Source organism: Indicator indicator, chromosome Z (genome assembly GCF_027791375.1).
Source record: "Indicator indicator isolate 239-I01 chromosome Z, UM_Iind_1.1, whole genome shotgun sequence".
Lineage (NCBI taxonomy): Eukaryota > Metazoa > Chordata > Aves > Piciformes > Indicatoridae > Indicator > Indicator indicator.
The window spans coordinates 76,924,812-76,944,148 of NC_072053.1; the positions used below are offsets into that span (position 1 = coordinate 76,924,812).

Below are 19,337 nucleotides of genomic sequence, written 5' to 3' on the forward strand. Positions count from 1 at the left end.
TGTGTCTGTGCAGTTGGTGGGGACTGGCTAAATACATGGAATAACCTCTGTGTGCTACAAGTTTCGGGTTTAAGTAAACACACATTTTAAAATTTATGACATTTCTTTTGGTAAAAAACCAGACTTTCAAAATATGCTGGAGAGGGAAGGAGCAAGATGTCTTGGAACAGAGGTGTGTGAGTCAGGGTTAAAAGAAACAAAAACTGATGGGAATTGCCACACAATATTGGAAAGAAGAGGCAGAGCAGTGCTGACTGTCAACTGGGGTTTTCAGCAGATGGTGGCCTGTCCCTTGTGTCACTGTGCTTTGGCAGAAGTTAAAAAAAACACTAACTGGGCCATAAAATATATATGAATTATTTAAAAATGGAATTGTGGAATTTGTTTTGTTTTGTTTTGTTTTCCCAATCCCTCACATGTTGAATATTTCTCTCTTTCCCTTGTTCTTTTCCTCTGCTGTTTTACAACAGGGATTGTGTGTCTAGAATTACAGCTGCAAGACATGAGGGCCAAGTAGTGGCTTTGTTTTGTTTTGGTATCTGGGACAATGTGTAGCAATCCTGTCTGTTTGTCTGTTTCTCTACTCAGAGAAACTCTACACTGGTGCCTCAATAGTTGAGTCTGTCAGGTAGCAGGAAGGCAACTTCATGCTCTTATCTGTTAGCTCAAATTGTCTCGTGTGTGAAAGAAGTGCTGCCCCAAAGAGGTTGCCCTTTCAGATGCAAAGGACATAGAAGCTGTTGGTTTCTTGTCTTATCTCAGGGTCATGTACCTAAGCCCCTTCAAAAATGGTCTTTTCCTGGTGTTTTCCACTGACTTCAACTGACAACTTGCACATTTCAAAAAGGCTTGATAAGCTGTTAAACTGTTGTTCACAGGACCTACAACCAGTGAACCTTTCTTGGCTGCAGAGAAAGCCGTGAAGATTTTGTGTACAGCAGTTGCAGGTGACGTTGCTGGCAGTCTAGTTTGCAAAGCAAAGCTCCCTGCAATTTACTAATCAGAATTAAATAATGCTTTCTGAGATATGTGTTGTCCTGGGTAGACTACTGGGACTTCAGCTAGTTTGCTTATTGGCCATGCAGATGTGTCCTTGCATTTAGGGAAAACATACATGTCTGATTGCTACCTACTCTGAGTATCACCTGCTGACAAATTAGGGCAGTGTGTAATGCTGTCCACTGCCTTCCCCTGCACAGTTTGTGCAGCTTTGTGCTGCACACAGAGGGAAATGGTGCCCAAAGTATATACTAAAATTGCAAAGCCCACATCCTACAAAAATTAAGTTTTTTTGTACACGTTATGACATAATGATGAGTCAAAATTCTCAAAATCATATTCTGCTAGAGCAAGCTCTGTGCAGGTGGCATCTTCAGAGAGTTGCACTGGCAATCTCTATTATTTCTCTTAATTCTCTGAAAGCTGTGATTTCTTCCTCAGTTGCACAAGTTCCACAACCTGCATTAATTTGAGGCCTTCTTCCCCATTTTTATTATAAATGTGATTTGCAGATCAAAATTTTGTCTGTAAAGCTCAGAGATGCTATGGTTGCAAGAAACAAGTATGGATGCAACATATGTTTTTCCTCATCTTGTTTTTCTAAATAAAAGCTATTTTCTCTGAAACATCTTGAGACAAACATCCTGACTGGAAAATTTCATCCTGAATACTTAAGAAGTTGGAAAGTTTAAGTTGCTTGCATTCTCTTTTAAAATAGCAGTTAATGCTAAAAATGTTAATTAAATGTGTTACTCTCTGCCTTCAATGCAGCTTATCTTTGAGCATCAGTTTTGGAATGCATTTTTCAATAAGGCTTTTGTATTTATTTAATTTTTAAAAAATTGTTCTTCCTCTTGTCTTTTGCCTTGTCTTTATTTTCACCTATGTGATCTTTCTCATTAATTCATTCTGGTCTTTCACTTCATTCTGGTTTTGCACTTATGACTTAAGCAACATTAGAAACAACAAATAGGTTTGTTTTGTGACGGATATTTTTGTGTGCAAGGGAGTTTGGTTTCACTCCCTTTGGGTTTTGTGTACAAGTAGCAACAAAATCAAGCCCAACAGCAAAACATTGCTTAGCAATCTTTCACGCTATAGTGCCAGCAGTCTGTGCTTTAATTTATGGGGTGTGTGCCTGCTTTTGTTCAGTATCTACCTGGAATTGGGTGAATTGCCAAATCAAAATCAATTGGTCCTGAAATGTGGCCTGACTTGAGAAAGGTTGTAAAATCTCTGCAGGTTGGACTAGCCTTTTGACTGAGCTGAAAGCCAGGCAATTTTATTTTATAGATCTTACTTTAAGATTTTATGATAAAAGTACTCAACTCAGTTCATCTCCATTTTTAAGATTTATGTTTATAAAGGGTGGGTTAAATACATTTACTACTCATCATACAATGATAGGGGGTTTGTATAATTTGAAGGTCTGTTAAATGTAGTCTGTTGATTGTATTATATGGTGCAACCCATTACTCAAATAAACATGGTAGTAATTTGCGTGCTACCAAATTAAAAGTCTGCATATAATTCCTTCTGTGCAAGTTCACAAAGGAAGGAGAAAAGCACACCTTCACAATCTCCTTCTTTAGGGTCACAGACAGCACTTGGCCACCAGGAGAAGATTGGTGATGGTCCCATACTTACCCTCTGACATACTTGGCTGATTATGATCATGGAAAATCCACAGAGTGGTTTCTTGTCCACAGCATGTTAACATTACATTTTGCAGGTGGTCTGCCTGTTGTCCAGGAGCAAACGTACTCACAGAGTAATTAACCCTATGTCACTGTCAGACTGTAAGGGTGAAATGGGCAGGAATCTGTGGGGCACATCCTCACCCAGGCACTATAGCATATTATTACAAATGTTTTGTGTGAAGTGTTAGAAGGAATGATCCTTAAATCTGTAAATGGCAGCAGGGTGGAAGGGACTATATAGAGGTGTGGGGGCTATGACAGACAAGCTAAAGTGATCTGGGCAGAGCGTTTTAGTGGAGAAAATTGAATAGGGAATGCTTGCTCAGGTTAAAATAACCACAATCCAAATGGGAGAAGAGTAACAATATATTGGACATGGGCCTTATAATTTAATGGATGAAAACATCAGATGATTTTAATACACATTAGATCATATTTGTTACCTTAGACTTTCAAGAAAAACAAACGCTAGTAACCAACAGAAAAGCAGTTGCCATGGTGGGAGATACAGGTAGAAGGATTTTGTTCTCCTAGAAGCAACCAGTTTACATATATAAAGAAAACTGAATGTGCTGTTAGTCATTTGTTTATCTTCAATTGGTTACCTTGTTAAATTTAATTAACTATTGTCTTTGACTTGACATTCAGTCTTTGAATGCATGATGCCATAGGAAACTCTAATGATCTTTGTCAGATTTGGGTTTTGTTTTCCATGCATGAAATTATAGTTTTGAGACCTGCTTATTTTTCCAGATTCCAGTTTCCTAGTGCAGTGGCATTAGTTGTGAAGGTTCGGTAGCTGACTATAGGAGGCATGTAGGTGCATATAGGCAACCAAGTCACCCTGTGCATGGTCATTCTTTTGAAGCTTTTTTAATAAGAGAAATACCCAAATTCTTTGGGTTTTATGTATAATTTATGAGCCTGGCAGTGAGTAGGAACTTGTATCTGGCTAATCTAATGTTTTCATCTGTTCTAAAACCTTTTACATTTCTCTTCATGCAGAGAGGCTTATGAAGTCTCACCAGGCACAGCTATATTTTCATTTATATTTTCTTTTCTGTGCATCTCCTGATTATGACAGAACCTCCTCATCTCGCTACCTTTTCCTTCATATACATGCAAGTGTATGTTCATTTGCTGTGGCATGTTCTCTGTCTATGCATTCACTAGGAAATTGCTGTATGGGCTCTTTTCCATCTAGGAAGAGAGAACAACACAGTCACTATTCTGCTTTCCAGAATTTTGTTTGATTTCAGCTTTTAGACAAGGTAGAGCAAAGGTGAGAAGGAACATATGGAAATAAATATTCCCAGATATATAGCCAGATAATCAGAGTGGAAGTTTTAACTGCACGCAAGTTACTCATATGAAGTTGATACTGCATATTAGAGTTGTTTTCAATGCTTTTGTCTGTGGTTTTGACTTTACCTTTCATTGATCTGTCATTCCCTTCAGTTTTTCCAGTAGATCTGAGGAATTTTTTTTTAGCAAAATGGTCCCTAATAAAATGCTTTTATTCTTAATTAACCCCTGCAAGCTGGAGAAAATCTGTCCATAGATTCCGTATATGAAAGCCATGAAAATGAGAGCAGGTGTGCCACCATCTTCAACAGCATATTTCCAGCATATTTTCATGGTGGCATAAGGTGAATTTTCACCAACTTGAACGGTTGAGTGCGTTTGGAAACACATGGTTTTAATGTGCTGAATAGGAAAGCAGCATTGACCAAATTGGCAGTTGATATGCATCCATTGCTCCCCTGTGGCACTGAGACAGCTGGCAGCATCTGAACTGTGGTCCTATGAGTCTTGCACTAGATTTTCAATATTTGTATTACCTATTCAAATTCCACCCTTGAACAAAGTTGTTAAAACACCTTTCAGGATCACTGCTGTCTGATGCATGGCTGACCTCATCAGTCAGTGTGGTGTCTCATTTCAGCTCATGGCATGATTTCTATGATTGTGCAGACTGTGACCATCTGAAGTGAGACAAGGAGGTTGGCCTCCCCTAACCACAGGCTCTACTTGCAGATGGTTGATCCTCATTATAGTGAATGGTCTCGCAAGGGCTTAATCTAGCTGTGTAATTCAAATAGAAAGAACCTCATTACGGAGTGTATAGAAGTATACAGAAGATAGTGTACAGAAGATAGTGTACAGAAGATCAGCTGCTTATAATCCTTTGCTGAGGTGTGCGCTTTCATTTTCTTTTTCAGCAAATACTGAAGCATGCCCGTGGGAATGCCACAAAGGTGATATTTCTCATTACTGATGGATATTCCAATGGGGGAGACCCAAGGCCTATTGCAGCATCCTTGCGTGACTTTGGAGTGGAGATCTTCACCTTTGGGATATGGCAGGGGAATATCCGAGAACTGAACGACATGGCATCCCACCCAAAAGAGGATCACTGTTACCTTCTTCACAGCTTTACTGAGTTTGAAGCCCTTGCACGCAGGGCTCTGCATGAAGGTATTAATGAACTAACCTCACCAGTATATAGAGAACAGAGAGGTCTGAAAAGAAAGATTTCCAGTACTGTCTTGTAATTACATTTCATGTAGTGGTTATTCCTTTTCTTTTTTTTCTGTTCCTCTTACTTTCTAACAGCTGTGCTGATGTTTCCTTCCTTAGGTAAAATGTTAAACAGTTTGCTTGACTAACTCATCATCAACAAAATGTGAGCCAAATTCTCCTCCATATACTTGCATATCTCTATCTCCATTTTGTCCATCAAGAATGGTCTTGGGCCAGTGTATCTCTTGCTTGAATAGATGAATCTTGTAGTCATATGCATAGTTGTCATGAAGACACCTTAGCAATAGCCTTGGTACATGTATTTTACACAGTAGCAAAAGCTAGCCTGTTCAGAACTGATTGAGATTTCTGTGTATAAGGGTAAATATAATTTACGCTTATGACCCCTTATGTTCAGCAAATCTGCAGAAAACAAGGGGTGGAAGGAGTTTTGACTTGTTTTTATCTTTATTCAATCTACTGTATTCTAAAAAAACCTCCAAAGAGTTCTTCCTGAAAAATAGAATATGTTTAGGCTAGTAAATGAGAATACATGACTAGACCTTCATTTATAAGCCAGTGCTGCTTGATTAAGGCTTAAAATATGCATCAGACTAACTATTGGAATTTATTTACTACATTGAATTTTTGAGAACATGCTACTTTTACGTAAGTAGCACATTTTACTGCCATTCTCTTTGTTCCAGGTAAGATTTAATTGATCTATGTGAATTTGCCAGTGGAGATGTTTTATTTTTCAATATGACCAACTAGTTATACATGCCATGACCAAATACTGTCCTAATGCCAAAGATGGCATCCACCAAAGCCAGGGCAAGCTGTCTCAGCAGCTTCTGTTGGAAGTAGAACTGTGTTCTTGGCAGTATTAGCCTCAAATGAAGCCAAGTGAAAAAATGTGAGGATCCTTGCACCATGGATTTGAGTGAGCCTTTTTCTAGAATAAGCACATCAATTGTTGTCTTACATTTTGATTGTAGCAAGGCTCTGCTTCACGCTGCCATTGTTACTGCTTAGAACTGGAACCTAGTTTTTTTAAAAAATACAACACTAGTGACATAAGGTGAGGCTGTGGCTGGACTTGTTTGGATTTTTTGTTAACAGACTGATACTATTTCAGACCTGCCCTCTGGCAGCTATATCCAAGAAGATATATCACATTGTTCCTATCTCTGTGAGGCCAATGAAAACTGCTGCGACATCATGGCAAGCTGTAAATGTGGCACTCACACTGGCCAGTTTGAGTGCATCTGTGAAAAAGGATACTATGGGAAAGGACTACAGCATGAATGCACAGGTGAGTCACCTCTCACTGCTTGGGTTTCTCTGAATGTCTTGAGTGCATGGCTGATTTAGTTGGGGGTAAGATTTTCTGTTAGGTATGATGACTACAAATCTGCATTAGAATGCTGTTGGAAAACTAGCCCTGGATGAAGACATATAATAGTCCTAGCGGTCAAACTCATCTCCAGCAACACCTTGAAGTGATGCACAGGAAAGAGGTAAGAATGGGACAACTTCCCTAAAATGCAAATTGCTACCAACTTGTGGCTGGAGTTGATTGAGTCTGAGGTAATGTCTTTGCACTGAAGTCTTGCAGTGAATTTTTCCTTTATGAGTTTTTTTATATTACTTTTTGAGCCTATATAAACTTTCCTCTTTGGAAAGAGGCTGTTATGTGGATCTTTGCAGGAAAAAGCCTTAGTGAAATTTAGTTCACCAAATGTTCTTCGGTTCTCTCATGTTGACTTGCATTTACTAAAGAGGAAGAAGACATTCAGGTCACTAAACCGAAACTTGTTACCGCGTTTCACTGAGATTGTTGTTACTGCTTTCTGGACAAGTCCCTTTACTATTACACATTCAAAATCTACAGCTGAAATAATGATTTGCAGTTCTTCATCATCAGAGATGGTACGCAGGTTTTATCCAAGTCTATTGATTTTTCTAGGACAAAAATATCAAAATTATCAGAGCATATATGAACTCTGTTATGTCTGTATTGTGAGCTGGACAAAAGGAGTAGTTATAATCAGATTTTTCACAAGGAGAAACAACATGCAGCACTTACATTGGCCTTCTTTGTATTCTCATATTCTCACATTCTGCACATCACAGCTCTCATGAGATGTTTCTTCATGAGATGTGATCTAAGTGCAGTGGATGCATAGGTCATAGTTGTGTAGCTGTTTATGAAGGTCATGCTGCTTTTTAAATGTGGTTTTTATGACCTGTAGAGAGTCTTGTGAAGTAACATGGAAGAGTTGGTAACTCTATTCAGAGAACAGAGGCAGACAGATTTGTGTCTAAAAGCTGAAGAATTCATACAATCACAGAATTGTCAGGATTGGAAGGGACCTCAGGGATCATCTAGTTCCAACTCCCCAGCCATGGGCAGGGACACCTCCCACTAGATCAGGTTACCCGGAGCCACATCCAGCTTGGCCTTAAAAACCTCCAGGGACGGGGCTTCCACCACCTCTCTGGGCAACCTGTTCCAGTATCTCACCACCCTTATAGTGAAGAGCTTCTTCCTAACATCTATTCTAAATCTACCCTCCTCTAGCTTGGATCCATTCCCCCTAGTTCTGTCACTACCCAACACCCTGAGAGGTCCCTCCCCAACTTTCTTGTAGGTCCCCTTCAGATGTTGGAAGGCCACAATAAAGTCTCCTTGCAGCCTTCTCCAGACTGAACAACCCTAAGTCTCTCAGTCTATTCTCATAGGAGAGGTGCTCCAGCCCTCTGATTATCCTTGTGGCCCTTGTCTGGCCACGTTCCAGCACCTCCATATCTTTCTTGTAATAGGGGCTCCAGAGCTGGACACAGTACTCTGGGTGGGGTCTCATGAGAGCAGAAACCTTCCTTCAGGGGAAGGTTTAACGGAGACTGTGATGGGTGTATGCCTGCACAAGGATTATAAGGATACACTGAAGGATCCAGACCGTACACGAGGATGTCGTGGGCTAAAGGCATTGTCTGTCACCAGTTCAAGAAAGGACTGAGATACTGAGTGTTGGTCTTTGGGAGTTAATCAGTTGTATCATTCACCTTGGGCCTGTGGAGGATCTTTCTTTTGTTTTGCATTAAGAGAAGTAGATAAGCAGGAATTTGTTGGGGTTTGAGTACAACATGAGTAGAAGAATGTAATTAGAGTCAATGTCGGCCCAGACACATTGGATCAGAATCCTGTTTTCTATAAGTGGGTGCAGCTTTCTTGTGTGCATGATTAACTTTAAACAAATATATACACTATTCAATTCCATTTCATTTGTATCAGAAAAGAAAGCAAATTTTAATCTCAGGTTTTGAGTTTTTTTTGTATTTCAGGTCCATTTCCTGCACCTCAAATGCTCCATTAACTAATCTGTTTGATGAACAAAATAAATTAATTTCTGCCTCTATCAGTGGCTTGCGTCATTAAATATTGTTTTGTGCTGTTCCTAAGGATGTCAGGCTTATCATTTTATAGTTACTTTTTCTGCATGCAAGGATCTTCTTATGGGGTAAAACAGACCTTTCAAGTGCCAGCAACAATTGTATGTCTGATTTCTTCACAACTGTAGGTAAAAGTTTCATTTCACGTCATCAAGTGCTTCTAAAATATTTTTTTTAAAAGGAGTTGGTATCAAATACTTTGTAAATAAGATGATGATTGCAGCCATCTGGTGTATATGTGAAAATAATTGAAGATTCAAAAATATATTTCAGGGAGAATTTCACCTGAGTAACTCAAGCCTATTGTATAAAATATGTCTCTCTGATCATCTATTATATTAATCTACAAGATACATAAACCCAAAAGGCAGCATGTGTTGCTTAGGGGAAAATCAGCATCTTTTGAAATCTTTTATTCTGAAAAGGATTCTAACCTTTTTTTTTCTTACGCTTCCCAGCTGAGCATAGCTGTGGATTTGTAAAGCATAAGGAATCTTAAGAATGCATCTTAACTTTTCTTCACTGTATAATGTGCAGGAGGACTTTTGGCAAGTTAACAGTGACAGGACTTACATTTTAATTGGGCTACTTTTAGCTTCTGATTGGTTAAATTTGCAGGTACTCTACTAGTCTATGTTTACTGAATACAGAAAGGCTTTTTTTAGATTTTTCATTAATATGGGAAGTTGTTCCTCCTGGAATGGATGGATCTGTTCTTTCCTCTATTTTAGTTATTTTTCTCTGGTTATTTTCTCTATACTTTTGTGTTTATGCGTTATAGCACCTGGCTTTTTGTAGTTTTAAATGTGAGACACCGGAATAACAATGCAGCAATGTTGTGGTTTTTACATAGTTATTCTGATGGCTCACATTTGAAACTACAAATAACAGCCAGGTGCTATAATGCATATGCACAAGAGCATACAGAAATTACCTGATTTCCTGAAAAAAAAAAAAAGACTCTCTAGAAAGCTTCCATTAAGTAAAATAAGAGCCACATGCTCTGTGCCAAAAAGCAGGAATTGGCTTCATTGTCCCCCTCCTGTTCTTTGTAATATTGTTGATGAAGTGCCACAGAAAGAGGAACAGACTGACTGTTCTTGACTTTAAAAAGCAAACCAAACAAAAGCTTCTTGGCCCACACTAGAAACCTCATGCAGCCAGAGACATCTGTGACAACTGTGACAAAGGAAGCGAAAAAGTGGAAGAACAGAAGCAGTGTCAAAGCCAGTCTCAAGTATTGTAGAGTACATAAACACTTCCTTTTTAATAATGCTTTAGTGGTTTTCCTCCTTCCTTTCCTTGATTGTAAATGTTGAATTTCAAACTACAGACAACCAAACAAAAATACAGCGGTCAGCAAAAATAATATGTGATTTCCACAGTAAGACTGTGTCTTCCATTCCATCACTAAAAAAATGGGCTGTTTAAGTCACAGCACAGATTCATGCAATGGTAGGTGTTGAAAGGGACCGCTGAAGATCATCTGGTCCACCCCCTCTGCTGGAGCAGCATCATATGAAGTAAATCACACAGGAACAGGTTCAGGTGGATTTTGCATACTCCAAAGATGGAGATTCCACAGCCTCTCTGGGCAGACTGTCCAGTGCTCTGTCACCCCTCAAAGTGAATAATTTTTTCCTTATGTTTACATGGAACATCCTGCGTTTCAGTTTGTGTCCGTTGCCTCTTCTTCTGTCACTGGCCACCACTGAGGAAAGCCTGGCTTCATCCTCCTGACACTTGCCCTTCAGATGTTTGTAAGCATGAATGAGATCCCACCTCAGTCTCCTCCAGGCAACTGCTTGTTCCACAGAAAAGTAAAACAAATGATCAGATCTCCATTTGTATCTTCATCTCTGTATTAGGAAGTTAGGGAATATGTCCTTAACAGAGCCTTTTCACATACGTTTTTTTCAGCAGAACTCCCAGAGAATATTCTTTTTTTAAGTTGGCTCTTGGGTTGGATGATCTTTTGGATTCTTGATCATGCAATTAAAAGCTGATACATATCATGTTCATCTCACAGAGTCACAGAATCTAGAGGTCATCTTATTGAACACCCTTGCAGAGAGCAGAGACATCCCCAACTAGATCAGGCTGCTCAAGTCCCATCAAGCCTCACCTTCAATATCTCCAGGAATGGATATATTAATCTCCCTGGTCAGCCTGTTCAGTGTTCTCCCACCCTCACATTGAAGATCTTCTTTCTACTGTCCAATCAAACACTACCCTCCTCTAGTTTCAAACCATTGCCCCTTATACTAGTGCTACATGCTCTTGGAAACAGTTCCTCTCCAGCTCTCTAGCCTCTTTCAGTTACTGGAAGGCTGTCCTAAGGACTACCTGGATCCTTCTGCTCTCCAGGCTGAACAGCCCCAACTCTCTCATTCTGTCATCACACTTACTGGGCAAATCTTAACTTTTAGCTAACATGTGGACCCCATTTTTGCAGCACATGGTAGCCATGAGAATGATGTGCAGTTGATGTGGCAGAACTATTAAAAGAAATGCTTTTAGTATGTGATAGTTATTCCTTCCTCTGTTAATTTTTTGCTTGGCTACTTGGGCATAGTAACTGAAGTGTAGAATTTCACCATACATATGAATATTCAATAGGTTGCCTAGGCTTTGAATGAGGAGTATGCAGCCTATCAGTTGTCATCTGCACAACTACCAGGGCAACAGGTTTGCCTACAAAACAGCACATGGATTAGATCTGTTAAAAGCCTTTCCAATAAAGCCTAAAATTATGTGAAAACTTTGATATTTTTTTTTAATTGTAATTCAGAACACGTTAACTGAAGATACATTAATCTTTAAGGAAATTCCAGGAAAGTCCAGCAAGTCATAGGAGATTAGCATTTTGCGGTTGCTTGGATTTTGGACCCAGTGTTCAGTTGAGCATTATTTTTCCATGAGATTTTCAGGGTTGTTCCTGTTGAGAATGCAAAACAAACCCTGATGTTCAAGAGCTGGATAGCTTTCTAGTGAGGGAAAAAAAAAAAAAAAAAAAGACAAATTCATGTTTAATGTATTGCTTGCAGTTTTTTTTTTTTTTTTAGACAGGAAGAACTTTCATTCCAATAGTGATTCCAGTGGCCTAGTCAAAGAAAGCTAAACATCTCTTCTGCCATGCTGCCACGCTTCCTCCTTTCCTTTAGATAGAGGTTTCTACCCACCCCAGAACTTGGGTCACCCTTTCTTAATCTTTTTTGGGAGGTGTTCTTTTAGCTACCCTTTAGGAGTAATTGGCTTAATAAGGTTTTGCTCATCATCTTGAACTTGTCATACTGTACAAGGAAATTTTCACTAAGTTTGCAAGATCCCCTCAAGCCTCAAGGCATCCAGAAATTACAAAACTTGTAACGTCCACTAGTCTCTTCAGCAGGTGCCTGCAGCAGCATTCTGGCATTCCAGAACTAATTGACAGACAGGGAGAGAAAAGAGTGCAAGAAAAGGAGTGTGAAGAGGAGAATGTACAAAATATCTCCAGCCACAGTAAAATCTGAGGCTGAATTTGCCTGTTGAATCTGAAGGTTTGAATTAATTGTCAGAACTGCAGATTTTTGAGCTCACAGAACTTTATTTCTTGCTGTCTCTCAAGGCAGTGCCATTTTATGCTTTTGTGTGATGAATCTGTATCTTAAAACTGGACAGGAGGTTTTTTTGTTCTTTCTCCTAGTTTTTAATCTCTAAATTACAAAAATATCCTCCAGTTATAGCTTGCCTCTCACTAAAACAAGGCTTCTACTGAGACTTGCAGCCACTGAAAACTGCTAAACTGAAAAAAAAAAAAAGGAGCATCTCCTTGAGGTCAAGTGGCTGCTAATGTGTTAGCTCACAATACACAAACCTGCAAATCATGATATCCAAAAAGAAGAAAATTAAAACGTTAAACAAGATAAGTTGGAGAACCTTAGATTACAGCTGGGCTAGGAATTTGGGATGTCTATGTTTAATGAAGTATTAATTAATGCTTACAAAATCTGGGCTGTTCAGAGAGACCTGGAATTGGACTCATCTATTGTAGAGACATAAAAGCTTGAGTGGAGAGCCTTTGCTTTGTGTACAGCACCTGTAAGTTTGTTTGCAGCACCCTTTGCTTTACAGCTCTCTGAGCATTAACCCCCAATTTGTAATCATTTGGCGGGGGATGAGATACTTCTATATACTTTGTTAATGTATTTTTAATTTATCAATTTAAAAAAATGTTCTTTTAAGGGGAGCCTTCTTCAGTTACAGACTTTATTCAGTGGTGTTTTATCTGTGATAATACTCAGAGATTCTATTGTGAATAAACCATGTTAAAATGATGGGCTGTCATGTAAAGAGAAGACAAAACAGGAAAGCAGGAGTCTAAACCTCAAGGAAGGGTGCAAAATACTCATGACTAAGCCATGGTGAATTGATGCATAATTAATACTGGCAAAAGCATTTCTCAACTCTTACTCTGTGTATTTTTTCTTTTTCTTTTAAATCTTGTTTGACTCATTATGGGTAGCAATTTGAGCATAACATCACGATGGTTAAATACAGATGAAATGTTAATTACTGTGTTTTTCTGGTGACTGTATCAGAACATCAAGATGGGTAAGTACAGGAAAAATTTAAATCGATTGGATGAGGAAGAGGGATATAGGAAGCAAGTGCTATAGATGAAGTTATGGAAGCTCAGTAGATTAAGTATATTTAAAAAAATCTTTTCAGGAACTTCAAATATAAAAAACATTCATAATTATTGTTTTAATAAAGACTGAAGAAAATGTTTTTTTACAGATACTTTGTGTGGGAAATCATAGAATCATAGAATGTTTTGGGCTGGAAAGGACTTTTAAAGGTCATCTAGTCCAATCCCTCTGCAGTGAGCAGGGACATCTTGAGCTGGATGAGGTTGCTCACAATTCTGTCCAACCTGATACTGAATGTTTCCAAATATGGAGCACTGACCACCTCTCTGCACAACATGTTCCAATGTTTCACCACCCTCATTGTAAAAAATGTCGTATCTGGAAGCATCCAGATATGGTTTTCCAGATTATTTTTTTATATACTGAACTCATAGAATCATAGAATCAGTCTGGGTTGGAAGAGACCACAAGGATCATCCAGTTCCAACCCCCCTGCCATGGGCAGGGACACCTCACACTACATTAGGCTGGCCAGAGCCTCATCCAGCCTGGCCTGAAACACCTCCAGGGACGGGGCCTCAACCATCACCCATTCCAGGGTCTCACCACTCTCAAGGTGAAGAACTTCTTCCTCATGTCCAGCCTGAATCTCCCCACCGCCAGCTTTATTCCATTCCCCCTAGTCCTATCACTACCTGAGATCCTAAAAAGCCCCTCCCCAGCTTTCTTGTAGGCCCCCTTCAGATACTGGAAGGCCACAATAAGGTCACCTGGGAGCCTTCTCTTCTCCAGACTGAACAGCCCCAACTCTTTCAGTCTGTCCTCATAGGAGAGGTGCTCCAGCCCTCTGATCATCCTGGTGGCCCTTCTCTGGACATGTTCCAGCATGTCCATATCCCTCTTGTAATAGGGGCTCCAGAACTGGACGCAGTACTCCAGGTGGGGTCTCACCAGAGCTGGGTAGAGGGGGAGAATCACCTCCCTTGACCTGCTGGCTATGCTTCTCTTGATGCAGTCCAGGCTCTGGTTGGCTTTCTGGGCTGCAAGTGCACACTGACAGCTCATGTTGAGCTTCTCATCCACCAGCACCCCCAAGTCCCTCTCCTCAGGGCTGCTCTCCAGCCACTCACTGCCCAGCCTGGATTTGTGCTTGGGATTGCCTCGACCCAGATGCAGGACCCTGCACTTGGTCTTGTTGAACCTCATGAGGTTGGCTTGTGCCCACCTCTCCAGCCTGTCCAGGTCCCTCTGGATGGATCCCTTCCCTCCAGCATGTCTGCTGCACCACACAGCTTGGTGTCATCAGCAAACTTGCTGAGGGTGCACTCAATGCCACTGTCCATGGCACCAACAAAGATGTTGAACAAGACTGGTCCCAGGACTGAGCCCTGAGGGACTCCGCTTGTCACTGGCCTCCACTGGGACATGGAGCCATTGACAGCCACTCTTTGGGTGTGGCCATCAAGCCAGTTCTTTATCCATCTGGTGGTCCACCCATCAAACCCATGTGTCACCAGTTTGGAGACCAGGATGTGGTGTGGGACAGTGTCGAAGGCTTTGCTCAGGTCCAGGTAAATGACATCAGTTGCTCTCCCCTCATCTATTAATGTTGTGACCTGTTCATAGAAGGCTACCAGGTTTGTCAGGCAGGATTTGCCCTTGGTGAAGCCATGCTGACTGTATCCAATCACCTCTTCACTATTCTTCTGTCTCAGTAGTGCCTCCAGGAGAATGTGCTCCATGATCTTAACAGGCACAGAGGTGAGACTGCCTGGCCTGTAGTTCCCTGGTTCTTCCTTCTTCCCCTTTTTGGAAATGGGAGTAATGTTTCCCCTTTTCCAGTCAGTGGGGACTTCCCCAGACTGCCAGGACTTTTGGAAAATAATAGAGAGGGGTTTAGCAACCTCATCTGCCAGTTCTATGAGTACCCGTGGGTTTATTCTGTCGGGTCCCATGGACTTGAACACTTTCAGATTCTTCAGGTGATCCCAAACCTGATCTTCACTTATGATGGGCAGTTCTTCCTCCTGGTCCCTGCCATTATCTCCTTTCTCAAAAAACGTCCACTGAAATCTGGTGTTTCCTGCTTTGCTTTTAGAAATTCATGTATGGTTCTCCTGCTTGTTACTATAGGAAGCAAAGCAGAAGCTGAACTTAAAAAAAAAAAATCTGTAAGATTTTTTAAAAATTCCATTGGTTTGGTAATTTAAAAGTATCGTGTCAGTGAATTCTTCATGTCAGGAGGGAATTTTTTGGTAGAAACTACTCTGTCAGAGGTGAATGTTAGTTTGCATGACAGTGCAGTAGTTTTACTTGTGTTTTGAATGGCTTCTGGCATCAGAATAATTTATTTTCCAATTATATGACCTTCCAATTATATGACAGGGAATTTCTGGCAAAGTAAGCTTCTTTTACTGAGTTTAATCCTTGAAGCCTTGTGTGCTTGTACCCATGGAATGATAGTGAAAAGATTCCTAAGGCACAGTGTGCATTAAGTGATAACAGATTTTGTCAGTTACTAAAATTTTTTAAAGTACTGTAAAGCTTCTATGATCCATGTGTGAAGCCTTTGAAGGGAAACAGAAGCAATTTTGTTTTGTTTTGTTTTGTTTTGTTTTGTTTTGTTTTTAAACTATGCATTTTATAAATATAAGTAAAAAAATAAGATCTCAACAGGCTGGAGAGCTCCATTAAGGCAAACCTCATGAAGTCCTGCAGCTGGGGACGAATAACAGGAGGCACCAGTACAGGTTAGGGGTTGCTCTGTTGGAGAGCAGCTCCACGGAGAAAGACCTTGGAGTCCTAGTGGGTGGCAAGTTCTCCATGGGACAGCAATGTCCCTTAAGGGTCAAGAGGGCCAATGGTATCATGGGGTGAATCAAGAAAAGTGTGTCCAGCAGGTCTAGGAAGGTTCTTCTCCCCCATCTACTCTGCCCTGATGAGACTATGCCTGGAGTATTTTGTCCAGTTTTGGGCTCCTCAGTTCAAGAGAGACACAGAACTGCTGGAGAGAGTCCAACAGAAAGCCACAAGGATGATTAGGGGACTTGAGCATCTCCTCTATGAAGAGAGACTGAGAGCCCTGGGGCTGTTTAGTCTGGAGAAGAGAAGGCTGAGAGGGAATCTGATCAATGTCTATAAATATCTGAGGGGTGGATGTCAAGTGGAGAGGGCCAGGCTCTTTTCAATGGTGCATACTAATGAGGAACAATGGATACAAATGTGAACACAGAAGGTTTTTTATCTCAACATGAGGAGAAGCTTCTTTACAGTGAGGGTGACAGAGCACTGAAACAGGCTGCCCAGAGAGGTTGTGGAGCCTCCTTCTCTGGAGACTTTCAAATCCCACCTGGATGCATTCCTGTGCAAACTACCCTAAGTGATCCTGCTTTTGGCAGGGAATTGAACTCAATGATCTTTTGAGGTCCCTTCCAGCCTCTAACATTTTGTGAGGTTTGTTACCTCACAAATGTTTTCTGTGGGAAAAAATATCTGATGAGCTTGAGATTTTATTTTCTTTTGAGATCTAAATATTCACAGGTCAGGTGGGGCATATCATGCAGATTTGCTTGGGGTTATCCTTTATTTTGGTAGAGGATTGTTGTTTGTTTAAGACTATGTGAACCTCGTAATTTCCAAAGTGGTAATTTAATCCAGATTCAGACCTTTGAAAAAACTCTTGACCAAATTCTAGAGTATGACAGTGATCTTTCCAAACTATCATAAAAATGTGAATGCTGTAATAGCTAACCAGTGTGTTTGCTTGCAAATTTGTAAAAAATCAGCATTTCTTGGTCAGTTTAGTACAAGATTTTCACCCAAAAAAATGATGTGTGCAGTTACTGGTGTTTCTTAACCATATCCATAGATTTTGTAAGACTGCTGAAGTGAGTAAGAGTATTTCCAGTAGTGTAATGAGTTTTGGATCAAGGCCTTAGAACTCATCTTTTCTCACTTCTCTAGGCCTTATGTATTTATATATGCATCTTCCATTGCAAAACGGAACCACCCCCCATAGCAAACTCCTGGCCAAGCTGTCAGCCTGTGGCTTGGACAGCAGCACTCTGCACTGGGTTAGGAACTGGCTGGAGGGCCAAGTCCAGAGAGTGGTGGTGAATGGTGCCACATCCAGCTGGCAGCCTGTCACTAGTGGTGTCCCCCAGGGATCAGTGCTGGGCCCCATCCTGGTCAATATCTTTACTGATGATCTGGATGAGGATATAGAGTCCACCATTAGTAAATTTGCAGACGACACCAAGTGTTGATCTGTTGGAGGGTAGGAGGGCTCTGCAGAGGGACCTTGACAAACTGGACAGATGGGTGGAGTCCAACATGATGGCATTCAACAAGTCCAAGTGCCAGGTTCTGCACTTTGGCTACAACAACCCCATGCAGTGCTACAGGCTGGGGTCAGTGTTGGAGAGCAGCCAGGCAGAGAGGGACCTGGGGGTGCTAAGGTTGACAATGACCTGAGCATGAGCCAGCAGTGTGCCCAGGTGGCCAAGAAGGCCAATGGCATCCTGGCCTGTATCAGGAATAGTGTGGCCAGCAGGAGCAGGGAAGTCATTCTGCCCCTGTATCCCACACTGGTTAGGCCACACCTTGAGTACTGTGTCCAGTTCTGGGCTCGTCAGTTTAAGAAGGACATTGAGATACTGAATGTGTCCAGAGAAGGGCAACGAGGCTGGTGAGAGGCCTTGAGCACAAACCCTATAAGAGGCTGAGGGAGCTGGGACTGTTTAGCCTGGAGAAGAGGAGGCTCAGGGGTGACCTTATTGCTGTCTACAACTACCTGAAAGGAGGTGGTAGACAGGAAGGGGTTGGTCTCTTCTCCCAGGCAACCAGTGACAGAACAAGAAGACAGTCTCAAGGTGTGCCAGGGGAAGTTTAGGCTTGAGGTGAGGAGAAAGTTCTTCACAGAAAGAGTAATTGGCCAGTGGAATGTGCTGCCCAGAGAGGTGGTGGAGTCACTGTCCCTGGAGGTGTTCAAAAAAGGATTGGATGTGGCCATGGTTTCATTGTCAGGAGGTGTTAGGTATTGGGTAATAGGTTGGACTTGATCTCTGAGGTCTTTTCCAACCTGGTTGATTCTGTGAAAACTAAAGATTTTGGGTAACATGATCACTAATATGGATAACAAAATTTCATCAGTATAAAATTTTTCTAACTGTGCACAATGCAGCTTGTTTCCTCTGCATTTAAAATTCAACTGTAATAGAGAAAATAAACCCTGAAACTAACCAAAAAGGCACCAACAGAAAAGTTTTCTTTGGATTTCTTAGGGAATTCTTTAAAAATGAAGTTGTAGGGTGAAGATGAAAACACAGATTCAGTTTTGACATGTGCAGACCAGAAAAGCAGAGGTGTAGTTTTATGCTTGTATGCAGTATTGAGAAACATCTCATCCTTTCCAACTAGATGTCATCTGAGGCTTTAGAAAATAAGTTTTTATGCCAAAATACACTCTTTCTTTTGTATTAAAGTAGAAAGCAATTTCTGAAATAAATTTGATGGAAAGTTGGAAAGTATTGCACAGGTTACCTCTTTTTCCTTATCTTGGAAGTGACTTGTCCTGGTCACTTCAGAATATCATGAAAATAAAGCCTCTGGCCAAAGTTCATTGTGCTATTAGGAAAGAAAAATCAGCCATCTGGAGGGCTTGAGAGGAGCAGAAACTGTGCTCTGAATGGAAATAGACATGACATAAAAATAGTCTCCAGCTTTCTGTGCTGATCAGACTTATGCTCTCCCTGGAGTGCCCAAGCTGTCCTTTGGCCACGATATAACCATTGCAGGTGGCTGCCATCATGAAGAAGGCTCCAAGTGTAAATACAGCACACGGTTTAGCCTGCAGTTAAATGACTGTAAAGATGTTCCTGTTAAGCCTGAGCTTTGCCTTCAGTCTCTAGTCAGAACAGCTGTGCAATCCCAGACAAAGTGGTACTTTACTGTCATTGTACTAACGACACAAAACTGGATGGAGTGGCTGACACACTGGAGGGTTGTGCTGCCAGTCAGCAGCACTCAG

General features: G+C 40.9%; 1 protein-coding gene across 1 annotated transcript in view; it reads left to right on the forward strand.

Moving 5' to 3' along the window:
- SVEP1 (sushi, von Willebrand factor type A, EGF and pentraxin domain containing 1) overlaps nucleotides 1-19,337 on the forward strand; it is a 147,187-nt gene that overhangs the window by 18,182 nt on the left and 109,668 nt on the right. The window contains exons 2-3 of the mRNA XM_054397853.1: nucleotides 4,922-5,177; nucleotides 6,361-6,537. Of these exons, the coding sequence (XP_054253828.1) occupies nucleotides 4,922-5,177; nucleotides 6,361-6,537 (433 nt within the window). The remainder of the gene's footprint in view (nucleotides 1-4,921; nucleotides 5,178-6,360; nucleotides 6,538-19,337) is intronic.